Here is a 12,410-nt window from a genome sequence, read left to right as displayed (position 1 = left end):
AACCCCCACCACCACGCACTTAGTCAGAACATTTCTTCTTCGTCTTCTTCTTCGCCTTCCTCATTCCCATTCTCAGCACCACAATTCACATTTCTTCACCGAGCATTCTCATTCATATTTCAAGGAAGTTGCAGAACCAATCGCATGCAATGGAAGATTAACAGATCATCCAATTTTCTTCATCGGAAGTTGCAGAACCACCACCAGCAGGGGAAAAAACCTAAACCATGTCCGTTACGGAGCTCAAGGAGCGTCACCTCACGGCCGCCGAGACTGTCAACAATCTCCGGGAACGGTTGAAGCAGAAGCGCCTTTCATTGCTCGATACCGATAGTGAGACTTCAATTCTTCTTTAGATCTCTTCTCTGCTCTTGTTAATTACTCAAACTGAATCCATTTCTCTGTGTTTGCAGTTTCTGGCTACGCGAAATCTCAAGGTAGAGCTCCTGTCACGTTTGGACCAACTGATATCCTTTGCTGTAGAACGCTGCAAGGTCATACCGGAAAGGTAACCTAATTCAGTTATGGATGAACCTCTCTTTGATTTCTGAATTTTAGTTCTGCTTCCTTTGCACTTCATAGGATTATGGAAATTGCAATATGAAGCATTCGTGTTATGAATTCTGGAATTTTTAAATTTAGGCGCTTTGTGTTGAAGGATTGTGCAAAAAACTACAAATTGAAAATGAAATAGATGAGGAGGGTTAGGGATTCGATAAGGAAAACTAAGCTCTGCTCTTTTTGTTGTTATTATAAGCAAAGGTGGATTTAGATCTTTGTTGCCAAAAGTGAATTGTTGAACTGGTTATTGTGTCTTAGACTCTTAGTCCACGTGTTTTATCAATGAGTTTCACTGGAACCAAGGGAGAGGAGTGTAGTTAAAGGCAACAAAAGGTACACGGAAAGTGCGAAGGCCAGGTGCCAGAAGCAATACAGCACCGGCACCCGGTGCCGGTTGAGGTGTGAACTGCTCTGGCATTGTAGGAAAACCTTTTTAGTTTTTAGTGCAGATAAGACACATGATACCTTTTTGACAACAGTTAAAAAACCTACAAAGCATAGCTGTCCGACATAGTAACTGCAATACCGAAGGGATTTGGATCCCCTGGTCAAGAGTCATTTACTTCTTTGATCACTCATTTGATAGCTAAGAGAGCTTCTGTGTTTTGGTTGTTTGTGAAATAGGCTCATACACAATTCAATCATGTTTTCTATTTACTACATAGCAAGCAATATTGACAACTCGTATTAACTTGTGTTCATTTGAATTTTGCAGGTGTATGCGTTAGATTGGACTTCCGAAAAGAATCGAATTGTTAGTGCATCCCAGGACGGACGATTGATAGTGTGGAATGCTCTGACAAGCCAGAAAACTCATGCCATAAAGCTTCCGTGTGCATGGGTCATGACCTGTGCTTTCTCGCCAACTGGTCAATCTGTTGCATGTGGTGGTCTTGACAGTGTTTGTTCTATATTCAATCTTAATTCCTCCACTGACAGGGATGGGAATCTAAATGTTTCGCGGATGCTTAGTGGACATAAAGGTTATGTTTCCTCTTGTCAGTATGTTCCGGATGAAGATACTCACCTAATTACTGGTTCTGGTGATCAAACATGTGTTTTATGGGATATTACTACTGGCCTTAGAACATCTGTTTTTGGCGGTGAATTTCAGTCTGGACATACTGCAGATGTACTTAGGTATGCAAGTAGATTATTTTTATTTTTATTTTTATTTTTAATTTGAGCCAGTATTTTTTGTTTTTCATTTCTTAAACAGCTCATTTGAAATTTAGAGCAATTGTATAAATGCTAATCAAACAATTTTCTACAATCTGAACACACAATGATAAGAATATGAAATCTCACTGGTGGTAAACATGCTGGTTAAATTTAAATCCATAGCATCTTCCTATTAGGTTCCTTTCATGTAGAACCCCCTCCCCCATATTCTTTAACATGATGTGCAGTTTCTAAGAAGTTTTTTTTTCTTTACTCGCTCTCAGCATTTCCATCAATGGATCCAACTCTAGAATGTTTGTATCTGGTTCTTGCGATGGAACTGCAAGATTGTGGGACACTCGTGTGGCAAGTCGAGCAGTGCAGACATTTCATGGACATGAGGGTGATGTCAATACTGTCAAATTCTTTCCTGATGGAAATAGATTTGGAACTGGCTCAGATGATGGCACTTGCAGATTGTTTGACATTAGGACTGGGCACCAACTTCAAGTATATTATCAGCAACACAGTGACAATGAAATCCCACATGTAACCTCCATGGCATTCTCCATATCCGGAAGACTTCTTTTTGCTGGATACACAAACGGCGCGTGCTATGTTTGGGACACTTTATTGGCAAAGGTAATAGGTTCTTCAGTGTAATGTAAAACGAAGTAGGGTGTTTTATTTCTGCTCATAGCCTTGCAACACAGTTAAATCCAGTTGAGCTTTTTAACAAAATATATGTTGCTTTATAGTTGTTTATCTTCAGTGTGAAATTGTAGTAGATTTGCCACGCTATTGCCTTCTTGAATTGGTCGTTGTTTTTATTTTGTAACTCAATTAGGGCTAATTATTATGTTTGTCAGCATATTGGATATTCTGGTTTTGAGAGGTTTGTGTTATGTCTCAAGTCATTGCCTAACACTTGGGCTTGCTTTGTGTGATGGTAGAAGGAGTTAAGATGAATCTTTTGAAGTGATTGTTTGAGAATTTTTCTTATTTTGGATAAAAGGCAAGAGAAGGGATGATGAAAAAGTGTGGGAGTTCCAACTTTGACTATATGATTTGTGTAGACCGACAATATATTTTTCATGACCCAACTATCCCAAAAGTTGGAGCTTATGGGGCTTGAAGCGTGAACAATGCACAAGTGAACTAACTACCTTGTGCGGAAATTCAACTTTTTATTACAATAATCGGGAGCAGTAGGGATTGATCTCTAGACCACTTGGTTATAGAGGCTCAAATACCATGTCATGAACCAACTATCCCAAAAGCTTAAGTTGTTGGGTAAATGATATTATATTTCTAACATATATAAAGTCTAATGCTTGGCAAACTGGGCATTTTTTTTCTTTTAGAAAGAAAACTGATAGAAATAACAAAATCCAATCCCATCTTGTAACATCTGGTCATATCTTAATCTTTTTAGGCATTGGTTTCTCCCACGACTGCTTACTTGTATTGCTCGTGTGCTTGTGTCGTTGCAGCTTCTTGTAAGGCTGAATGATTTCTTCATTTTATTGTAGGTGGTCTTGAATCTAGGATCACTTCAAAACTCTCATGATGGAAGGATCAGCTGTTTAGGTTTGTCAGCTGATGGAAGTGCCTTATGTACAGGAAGTTGGGACACAAATTTAAAGGTGAGCGTGCATTTTGGTCTGATTCTGAAATTTATGGGTTATGTGTGACACATAGGAGCAATACCAAATTTTGTAAGTTAGCCTCTATGTTGGTTGAAAATTTCATATTTTTTTCAAATCAGTATATTATAGGATTGAACAAAAAAAGGTGGTTTATATTTGTCTGGTTAGTTTCTTTTTCTCTAATGTTAAAACTTAAAAGTAATCATGATTTAAGCCAAAATGTACGTTATATTGATCGATTACATGTGAGCTTATACAGATTTAACATGTGCCCACTTACGCTCTAGAACATAATTTCTTTACGATTGTTCAGGACATTACTTACATAAAAGAAAATTCTGGACATAATATTGGGATTTATTCTTAGGCAGTGTTAAGTTCTTTGGTGAGCAAGATCATGTTCTGGTGTTGGAATCACAGTTTTCATCATCTCCCATGCTTACTATTTTAACCACTAAGAACTTGTTGTCCTGGGATATTCTTGCACTAGCATTAGTAAACCATTGCATATTTATATCAACTGTATTTAGGAATTCTAATGTATGTGGATGTCACGGGTCAAACTCAATCGGATATGGTGTTTCTCTGAGTGCTATCTATCTCTTGGAAAAGTTTAGGTGTTAGCTTGACATGGTTATTTGCTTCTTGCAGATTTGGGCATTTGGAGGGCATAGGAAGGTGATTTGATGGAGCCCGTTAAAGGGCAAAGAGTCGTACTTTGACCTCCTTTATGAGGACCACTCCTTGTACGGTATTGTGGCTCATCACAGTCCAGTGCTGATGTTTGTGAATTGTGATTGTAAATTTGGAGGAAAATTGGAAGGCAATGAAGTTAGCGATGGAACCAGTGCAGCAGTTTGCTAATCCCGTTTTCATTGGTTCTTGTGTGTTGTGATCTAGTAGTATTGTACTGGTGGCTTCTATACCTAAGCCTGAAAAGTTAAAACCAAAAAGGACTGTTTGCTTTCCCATCTCAATTAACAACTAGTTGAAGATGAGGAACGGTAGACTACAGTGACGGACAAATGGAGTTTAATTGAAAATGAGTTAGCTGTTATTACTTGAAATGCGTAGTGGAAAAGCTAACGTCCACAACTATATAAACAAAACGTGAATAAAATGATCGATTTTGCGTTAAGTATTTATACATGAGAAACTACCAAGACAGGAGGGTCTTTTTATTTGGTAGTTTTCCTAGGGTTTACAGTAGAATATTTTAAAGGATCATAAACTTCATGTTTCTCACATTTGACTATAATAACGAGTGTTTTAGATTTACAGGGGTGCATTGTTGTGAATTTGTGAGGAGAAAATCAATGTGCGTTGAACTCGGTTTTTCTCTCCTCTTTACCTCCCATTGTATTTCTTCATTGATGGTGATAGTTGTATGTTGTGTTTTCTCGTTAATGTTAAAACGTATATCAGATGGTTTTATTCGTTTAGTAACCAATCTTTTAAAATCAAGTGAGGAAACTTCCAAGTCTTTCTCATCAGCTATAGTTTGCTTTTAAGGTTAATGATCATCTGAGCTCATTTTTAACAGAGTCAATCTAGCGCATTATGTGCTACTATAGATGGTGAATATCACCAATCTTATGGAGTTATTTAAAATATTAGATTATGCCATTAAAATTGAGATACCAGTACAAGAATCTTGTTTTTGCCTATATCTCGAGTTCTATAACGAAGTCTTTTGTTGTGATCAAGATCCTTTCTAGTTGGTCTAAAAAGACGACCATCACATAAATTTGATTAAGGTCTAAATCATAATGAGCGACAAAACTTGAAAAAGTGAATTTAACACTAGAGATTAGTGCAACATATAGTAACAAGTCTAGCCTTGTACTTTTAGATGTTTGGCATTTTAAATCCTGTTTGGTCTTTGAATCTTCAAGCTTATCACACTTTATGCAGACTTACAAGCTAAAGAGAGTCCTCATCATGATACAGAAAAGCATAAATTTCAAAAAGCCTAAGTGATTTGTTTTTCATATACTAAACAATGGCTGTTCAACAAATATCCTATCTCGAGGACACAAACATTGATCAAGGTAAATCCTCAAAATTCATAATGCATTCACTACTAGGAAAAATGAAGTATAATCATGAGGAAGTGTACTCCAACAGGCCCGAGATAACACTTCCACTATCTTTGCCAGCCTAACAAGAATGCAGCGAGTGAGGGACAAACAAATGCGTACTAAGCCCAAGCGTACAGATCTTGTAATTCTTCACACATGTCTATCTTTGTGCCTGCTTAACTCCAATCTCATAAACAAAATTAGGGTCGAATTCAGTCAACATTTTTTGACTTCATGGATCACCCGCTTGCCACTATCTCATGAATGGCATCGCTGACAGTTTCATCCTCGGATCTGACAGTCAGTTTCATTGCAACATCTTTTGGACCATCAAGTCCAAAAGACAACCGCACAAGCACCTTTACATTCCCTATGAATACACCTGACAATAGACATGTGTGTGATCTTGAATTGGGTGGAACAACCTCTGTACCCTGCAGATCAAACAAATAAAAATTTGTGAGAAAGATATCACCTTCAAACCAATAAGAGACACCGTACTCTTTTCATCTGAGAATTTCTTATGTGATCATGGAGAGAAATATCTTACTCCATGGCGAGTGTACAAACCACGTGTTCAGACCATGTGGAATCTCTTATAAAATGTTTTGAATAAAATGTTTTACATGCATGGATAGACAGCTTGTGGTTAGAGTTTGGCAGCAACATTATTACTCTTACATGTTGGCCAATATTTTGCTTCTACATTTGAAATATCAAACTCATACACTGAGCTTGATCTTTGTAAGCCATCGAGTAAAAAGTCTTTGGTTACAAAAGCGCCTAAGAATGTCTTTCAAGGATTTGGCACCTCTAAAGTGAGTCATTATGACTGTTGGTTGAGAAATCAATCATTGAAATTATGATCTATACATGCACATGTATAAAAATTTATGGTGCTCATTAATTTGCTATTGATTTTTGTATCAATGGTTGTGATGACTTATTTAAGTGAGTCCCTTGAGGAGCTAAATCCCTCTTTCAATTTAGGTTCTTTGTGCACATGCACAGACAAACATGCTGCCAAAATAGATATGAGCATGCATGGGCTTCTTTGTACTAGAGTTTGGCAATGACAGTTAGGTCCTAGAACTAAGCCCATTTAAATGTATTTAGTAGTCAGTTAGGGCGTCCCAAACACCATTTTCTAATTAGTTTCCTTTTCTGCCCCAGGTCCTCAGACCACCCATGAGCATCCAACAAGCAGAAGGTCAGAACAATCAAACTATAGTAAAACTAGTAAAAATCGTATCATCACCTTGCCTTGCTCACAATCAATTTAATAAAATAAAAGTAGGTCAGTAGTGAGGGCATTGTGTGCTACTACAATGGTTAAATAGTTAACAAAGCAGCAAGTAACATCATTGATCATTGGCTTACCTCACAGGGCTGCAAACCAAGAAGGTTGGTCACAGTATTTACAGCCTCAGCCAAGCTCTCCCTAGGACCAAGACCATACTCATCCACACGCTCACAATCAGGGCCCATGCTCTCCCATGCATTCCTGAAGTTGGATACCCCCAATTTCAACACGTAATCTGCTGAAACAACTTCCAGATCCTCCAGCTGGTATTCATCTTCAACACCATCATCTTCAGTCTCACCAGTGGTTGGGTCAACCTGAAAAAGATCCAATTTGTGCTTTTAGATTTTCTAAAAATATTATAGGCCGTTTTCCACAAATTCCCTAATAGAAGGAAATGAAAACAAGTATTATATGCTTGAAATGTACACATAATCATGATACATATTGTGTCTGGATCAAATAATATAAAACAATAAAGCTTCATAAAAGTAAAGGGAAACAAGCACCTCTTTAACAAAAAATTTCAGTGTGTTAGAAAATTTTCCAACTGTTGGCACTCCCTCAGGCTTCTCAAATGCCACAAAAGTCTGTCCAGGTGAATCGTAAGGAAGAGACCTGAGAGGCTTGGAGAACACCTCTGAGAATTCCTCAGCATCTGAGGAATCCACAATTACAATAACCTGTAATAGGGGGAAATAATTACAAACAAGACCTGAAATTTGATTGCTTTATGAAATTTCAACTTATATTTGTTATTACATCTTCCAATAACTGTTCCGGTATTGTGTTTGTGCAGTTGTACTGGAACACAACATGCCTATCAAAAATATGTTTGACAACATTAACTGCATATTCTGTCTCAGCTTCAGTGAGCTCCACGGGTGGCGAGGACTGGAAAGAAATATTAAAATACATACATTGTATTAGACCAAGAAAGAAAAACAAAATGTAGAATTGTGAAAGAATAATCAAAGTGAAGCGTGAGAACCTTAAAAAGCTTCCCAAAGTTTGCAAACTCCGGAATGGACGAAAGCATCCTCTCATATGCATCTGTAGTTGACGGGGGGGCACTTGGAGGAGCACCCAAACCAGTTGGCTTTTTACCAGGGGCTTTCTTCTCTGCAAGTGGTTGAGACTTGACCTCCTTCGGCACAGAGTTAATGTTAAAAGCCTCTTCTGAAGGCTCCTGCATTCATATAAAACACATGAGGTGATGTACTAATGGAGTGCAAGAATATACCATGGACTTACATAATTTTTCAAACTAGACTCCAGGTTGACAAGTGGGATATCAAATGGCCCAAACAGGAAGTCATTTACATCTTTATCAGTCTCAACAACAGAACCATCATCTCCAAGTGTGTTCAGATAAAGGGTTGCCCTATCGCGAACCTGCAAAGAAATAAAAATACCAGATATAAATATCACAAACCATATACTTCTAGAAATGCCTCACAAAACAAGACAGAAATTCACCTCATCATCACTGTCAAAGAGACATCGCCTAAGCAGAACAAATATGCGAGGCTGAAAGAGAAAGAGTAAGGTAGGAGATTTTAAATTAAGTTAACACCAAATATAATATAAAATTTTAGCAAACCATACAAATAAAATAATAAACAAAAGACAAGTAACACCTTTATTTCATCAACTGCAGCACCGAACCTTGCCAGTGTGCTCACAGCACTGGCCCTCACAGTTGCATTCTCGAGATGTACTCTATTATAAATGAAACGAATGTATTTGCTGGGATCCGATGTTTTTGGCCCTTCAATTCCCAGGAAGTGAAGTATCTTCGGTACAAGGAGGCCAAAATTGTTAACAACAACAAACACAATTCCAGGAAAAGAATGCGCAAACTGTGAATAATAAAAGACAAACCAAAATACCTGTGTGGACAAATAAGTGAATTCACAATCCTCAATGAACTCACAGAGATGAAGCAGTCCAGTTTCTTTTGCATCAGGGATATCCCTAATGAGAATCACAATTGAATCTACAATTGCCTTTTTGTAATCAAAACCACCTTCTTCCCTAAGGATGTTACTCAGGAAGTTCATCCTGAGAATAATAGCAGGATACAAACCAATAATTTAGGCCAATCATCTAGGGAAAAATATAGGAAACTATTTGGGGAGAGGAAAACTATAGTATGGCAGACATACAGAGATCGATATTTTAATGGGAATTTCAGGCACAGTGATCTTATTGCTTCAACAACAACAATTTTGAACTCATCAGCAATATCAGACATAAAATTTGTAATCTGCTTCATAAGACGATCCACACTTGATTCATTTCCGGTCTTCAAAAGTGTAGTAATAGCAAGTGTGGCAATGCTTCTGTTCTGGTCAGATATTAAGCTTTCCATATCAATGTTGCAGTTAGTGACTGACATTGGATGTGTCATTGCCACCTGCAAAATTTCAAAGCCATGCAAAACAATTAAAAAAAAAAGCTCAAGTTTGAACAACACAAGCCCTATGAGAATATTTAGGAACATTGAAAATCTTGATTTTTATCAAATCTCTCAAATATAGAATGGAAAAAACAAAATGGCCATCCCTTGGGGAGGGAGGCTTGAGAGTTGGGAGACATGTCATAGATATCCTTTTCAAATTTTATGAATGCATAAGAAATTACTTCTGCTAAAATTTGAGTAATTAAAGGTTTACCTTGTTCAAGGTGCGGACAGCAGCAAATCTCAAGACTGGCTTAGAAGAACTTAAGAATAGCTGAAGAACAGTAATTGCGGGAGCTAATTCTCGGCTTGTTACACCATTGAGCTCCGTAATTGCCCTCGCAGATTCAAAAATCACCATCTCTGACTTGTGACGAAGGCAACTCTCAAGAAAATCATAGAAGGGGCGGTCTCCTGTCTGTGTATTATTACCTGACTCACGAATAACCTACAAATATAATGAAAGATAAAGCTTCAGCAACTAAATATCGTTCCATAACAAAGATCGCAGGAAAGAAAAACACACCTGACTTGTGTAACGGATCAAAAGGCACTGTGCTATAGGTGAGCGAACAGTCCCCCTTGTCAAGCTAGTAACCAGCTTGCTAACAGCTAGACGATCATTCTGCCGTATCTGCAATGTTTTAAATCACCAAGTACAACAAATTCGTCTTTAGAATTTATATTTGTCTACTGTGAGATAAGGGAAAAAGGCTTCTGAGAAGGCAAAATCAAACGATGAGAAGAGAAATTTATAGCAGGGCTTTAAGGAAATGCAAATTATTCAATAGAAATTGTTCATATTGGTTCAGCTCAATCTGTAATTTTACAAGATAATTACATTAGATATGTGAAGAGTCTGACTTTTCCAAAATTTACAGCAATAACATTTAATGCAGTCAATAAAATACAAACTATGCCAACTTCAACAACAATACAGATATCAACTCTCTGTAACTTGAAAACTTTTCACTGTAAATAAGAAGCAACCACTTGTAAATTGCAGTTGAAATTGAGGTAAGAGTAAAATTATGGGCATGCTAAAAAATGTAGCTGTAAAAGACAGCATGTAGATGAAATAGAAACCAAACAAACAAAGACCACTTCTACAGGTGAATTTGAGCAACTTTTGCTTTCTTTTGGTTCAGTCAAATTCAGCATGAATAAACGCATATAAGAGTCAAGCATCACTGAAAGAAATGCATTTCATTAAGGGAAGATGAAGTACGAAAGAATGAAGACTAGCTCATGAGGAACATTCATCATTCATGATAATTAGCATTGTTAAGCCAAGAAGTATAACAATCATTTAAGAAACTGCACTTGCAACATAAAGTGAACCCTGAATCACTAAATGATCTTAAAGGATGACAAAGTAACCAAACCACATTTGCAGCATACCTGATGTAGCAAAGCCAGTGCATGAAACTGGACAAGAGCTGCTCTTGATTGGACAGCTTCCTGAACCTCATTGCTCCACCTTTTCACAATTTCAGGATTTGTCTGTAAAGGGAGGCGCAAAATAATCAAGAAACATACATGGAATGTGCAAATATAGAATTACAAAATAGAAATTATTATTACATGGAGTAGATGAATGCCACTGATTAAAGCCGCACTTGCAACAACCGGATTCTTATCTACAATTGCTTGCTTCAAATACCGCTCAATTTGGGCAAGGAGTGTTCCATCCGTAATACGACAAAGTACTCGAATGGCATTTGCCCTGTACATATCAATCTTGCTATTCATGTCCTTCATGAGAGAGCTTGTGACGATAATAACCTGTTAGAAGATTAAAGAAATAGAACAGTCATAATCTAAGTTCGTAATACACACAGCACAGACCGTACATATGAATCTAACATATAACCTCATCTGCAGAGGGGGAGATCTCCTTTATCATCAGGTAGACCATTCTCCTCAATCCCATATCTTTAGACTGGAAAAGCTTAGTCACAGCAAAGAAAACTTCTGTAGCCTCGACCTAGCAAAAATAATAAAATCAAAAGGATTCATATCGCACCAACATGATTCCACAAGGTCAATCCAGAAATAAGCATGGTAATGGATATCTCTCAAATCTCAATACCTTTGTAAATGTCTCTCCCTGATTCAGGAGGTATAGCAGCTTTGTAATAACCTAGAAATAAGATGAAAAAACATACACAGCATCAAAATTCAACTGCGAAAAATCTACGGAAACAAGATTTAAACATGCGAATGGTTTAGTTGAAGATGAAAAACCTGCGAACATCTCCTAGCATCTAGTTGCGGGTCATTGAAAACCCTTGCCTCCTGAAGAACAGCCCCCTTTTCAATTCCCAGGAAGGGGGAATACTCGACTGTTCAACAACCAAAATCACAATTAGCATCACATTCACAATTCGTTTCGTTAATCAATTCGATATAACAAGCAGAACTCGTCACAGTACACCATGATTCGTGAACAAGGAAAATGCGACAATAGAGCTAAAGGATCTACACTATCAAGTACTAATCATAAGAACTCATTCAACGATCTGCATTGCGAATTATATGGCAAGATCGATACGGAATCGAAATCAGATACAGTAAATTCAATGCAAGGATGATGATCTAACTATGCGAAGCATTCGGAAATTGGAACAACATGGATCTGGAGCTGAAACGAATTGATTCAGCAGTGGAAAGCGAGAGAGAAACGAAAATGCAAAGCGCGAATAGGATAGGAAACGGATCGAATTACGAACCTTCGTCGTCGCGGTCATCGTCTTTCTTCATGAACGGTTGAGCCATGAGTTTGCTGAATCTGTGAGATCTCAGCGAATGCACCACTCGAGTTGATGATGAATGAACGAATGAATCTTGTTGTTGTGGTGCGAATGAAGAAGAAAAAGAAAAAGTTGATTGAATGAATGAATGCTCTCTTAAAACGCACGCACAAGGCAAAGAGTGTTTGTTTTGTATTCAAGGACACAGATCGGGAGGAGTTGGGTTTGGGGCCTCCCCTATGGGGCTGCGCGCCCCACCCTTTTTTTTTAAACCCAAAAGTGCCATACGGAAATGTACTTTCCGTATTCAATTTAACTGAATACGGAAAGGTACTTTCCGTATTATATTTTGATGACTACGGAAAGGTATTTTCCGTATTTAACTCTGACAGGATTCCCCCTTTTTCCACCATTACTCCTCCCTCACCAACCTTCACC

The 12,410-nt window shown here is 37.8% G+C and overlaps 2 protein-coding genes across 2 annotated transcripts; one reads left to right on the top strand and one right to left on the bottom strand.

The window, feature by feature from the left end:
* Positions 1–4,536, top strand: LOC130729192 (guanine nucleotide-binding protein subunit beta-2). Its single transcript, XM_057580852.1, has 6 exons — positions 1–333; positions 414–508; positions 1,277–1,701; positions 2,007–2,364; positions 3,255–3,368; positions 4,023–4,536. The coding sequence occupies exons 1-6, from the start codon at positions 228–230 to the stop codon at positions 4,056–4,058; spliced, it is 1,134 nt and encodes a 377-aa protein (XP_057436835.1). The 5' UTR covers positions 1–227; the 3' UTR covers positions 4,059–4,536.
* A 618-nt stretch (positions 4,537–5,154) lies between these two features.
* LOC130729191 (coatomer subunit gamma-like) lies at positions 5,155–12,168 on the bottom strand. Its single transcript, XM_057580851.1, has 18 exons — positions 11,952–12,168; positions 11,467–11,564; positions 11,312–11,362; positions 11,093–11,206; positions 10,804–11,004; positions 10,621–10,722; positions 9,746–9,853; positions 9,434–9,667; positions 8,924–9,174; positions 8,648–8,819; positions 8,396–8,551; positions 8,235–8,285; positions 8,010–8,150; positions 7,747–7,944; positions 7,518–7,649; positions 7,265–7,438; positions 6,833–7,072; positions 5,155–5,886 (listed from the first exon to the last, which is right to left on the bottom strand). Exons 1-18 carry the CDS (start codon positions 11,995–11,997, stop codon positions 5,692–5,694), a joined length of 2,664 nt encoding a protein of 887 aa, XP_057436834.1. The 5' UTR covers positions 11,998–12,168; the 3' UTR covers positions 5,155–5,691.
* Between the last annotated feature and the right edge of the window lie 242 nt (positions 12,169–12,410).

The sequence above is a fragment of the Lotus japonicus genome, chromosome 1 (genome assembly GCF_012489685.1).
Source record: "Lotus japonicus ecotype B-129 chromosome 1, LjGifu_v1.2".
NCBI classification, from domain to species: Eukaryota; Viridiplantae; Streptophyta; class Magnoliopsida; order Fabales; family Fabaceae; genus Lotus; species Lotus japonicus.
The sequence above is the reverse complement of the archived record's forward strand: the minus strand, read 5'-3'. Positions and strand labels throughout refer to the sequence as shown.

What these genes read in the sequence shown, in the direction of transcription:
- LOC130729191 (XM_057580851.1), bottom strand. Translation starts at nt 11,997, where the DNA reads ATGGCTCAACCGTTCATGAAGAAAGACGATGACCGCGACGACGAAG. An exon ending in ATGCTAGGAGATGTTCGCAG is followed by an intron (nt 11,363 to 11,466) that starts GTTTTTCATCTT and finishes TCTTATTTCTAG; the next exon opens with GTTATTACAAAGCTGCTATA. An exon ending in CACTGGCTTTGCTACATCAG is followed by an intron (nt 9,854 to 10,620) that starts GTATGCTGCAAA and finishes AAAACATTGCAG; the next exon opens with ATACGGCAGAATGATCGTCT.
- LOC130729192 (XM_057580852.1), top strand. Translation starts at nt 228, where the DNA reads ATGTCCGTTACGGAGCTCAAGGAGCGTCACCTCACGGCCGCCGAGACT. An exon ending in TGCAAGGTCATACCGGAAAG is followed by an intron (nt 509 to 1,276) that starts GTAACCTAATTC and finishes TGAATTTTGCAG; the next exon opens with GTGTATGCGTTAGATTGGAC. An exon ending in CATACTGCAGATGTACTTAG is followed by an intron (nt 1,702 to 2,006) that starts GTATGCAAGTAG and finishes ACTCGCTCTCAG; the next exon opens with CATTTCCATCAATGGATCCA.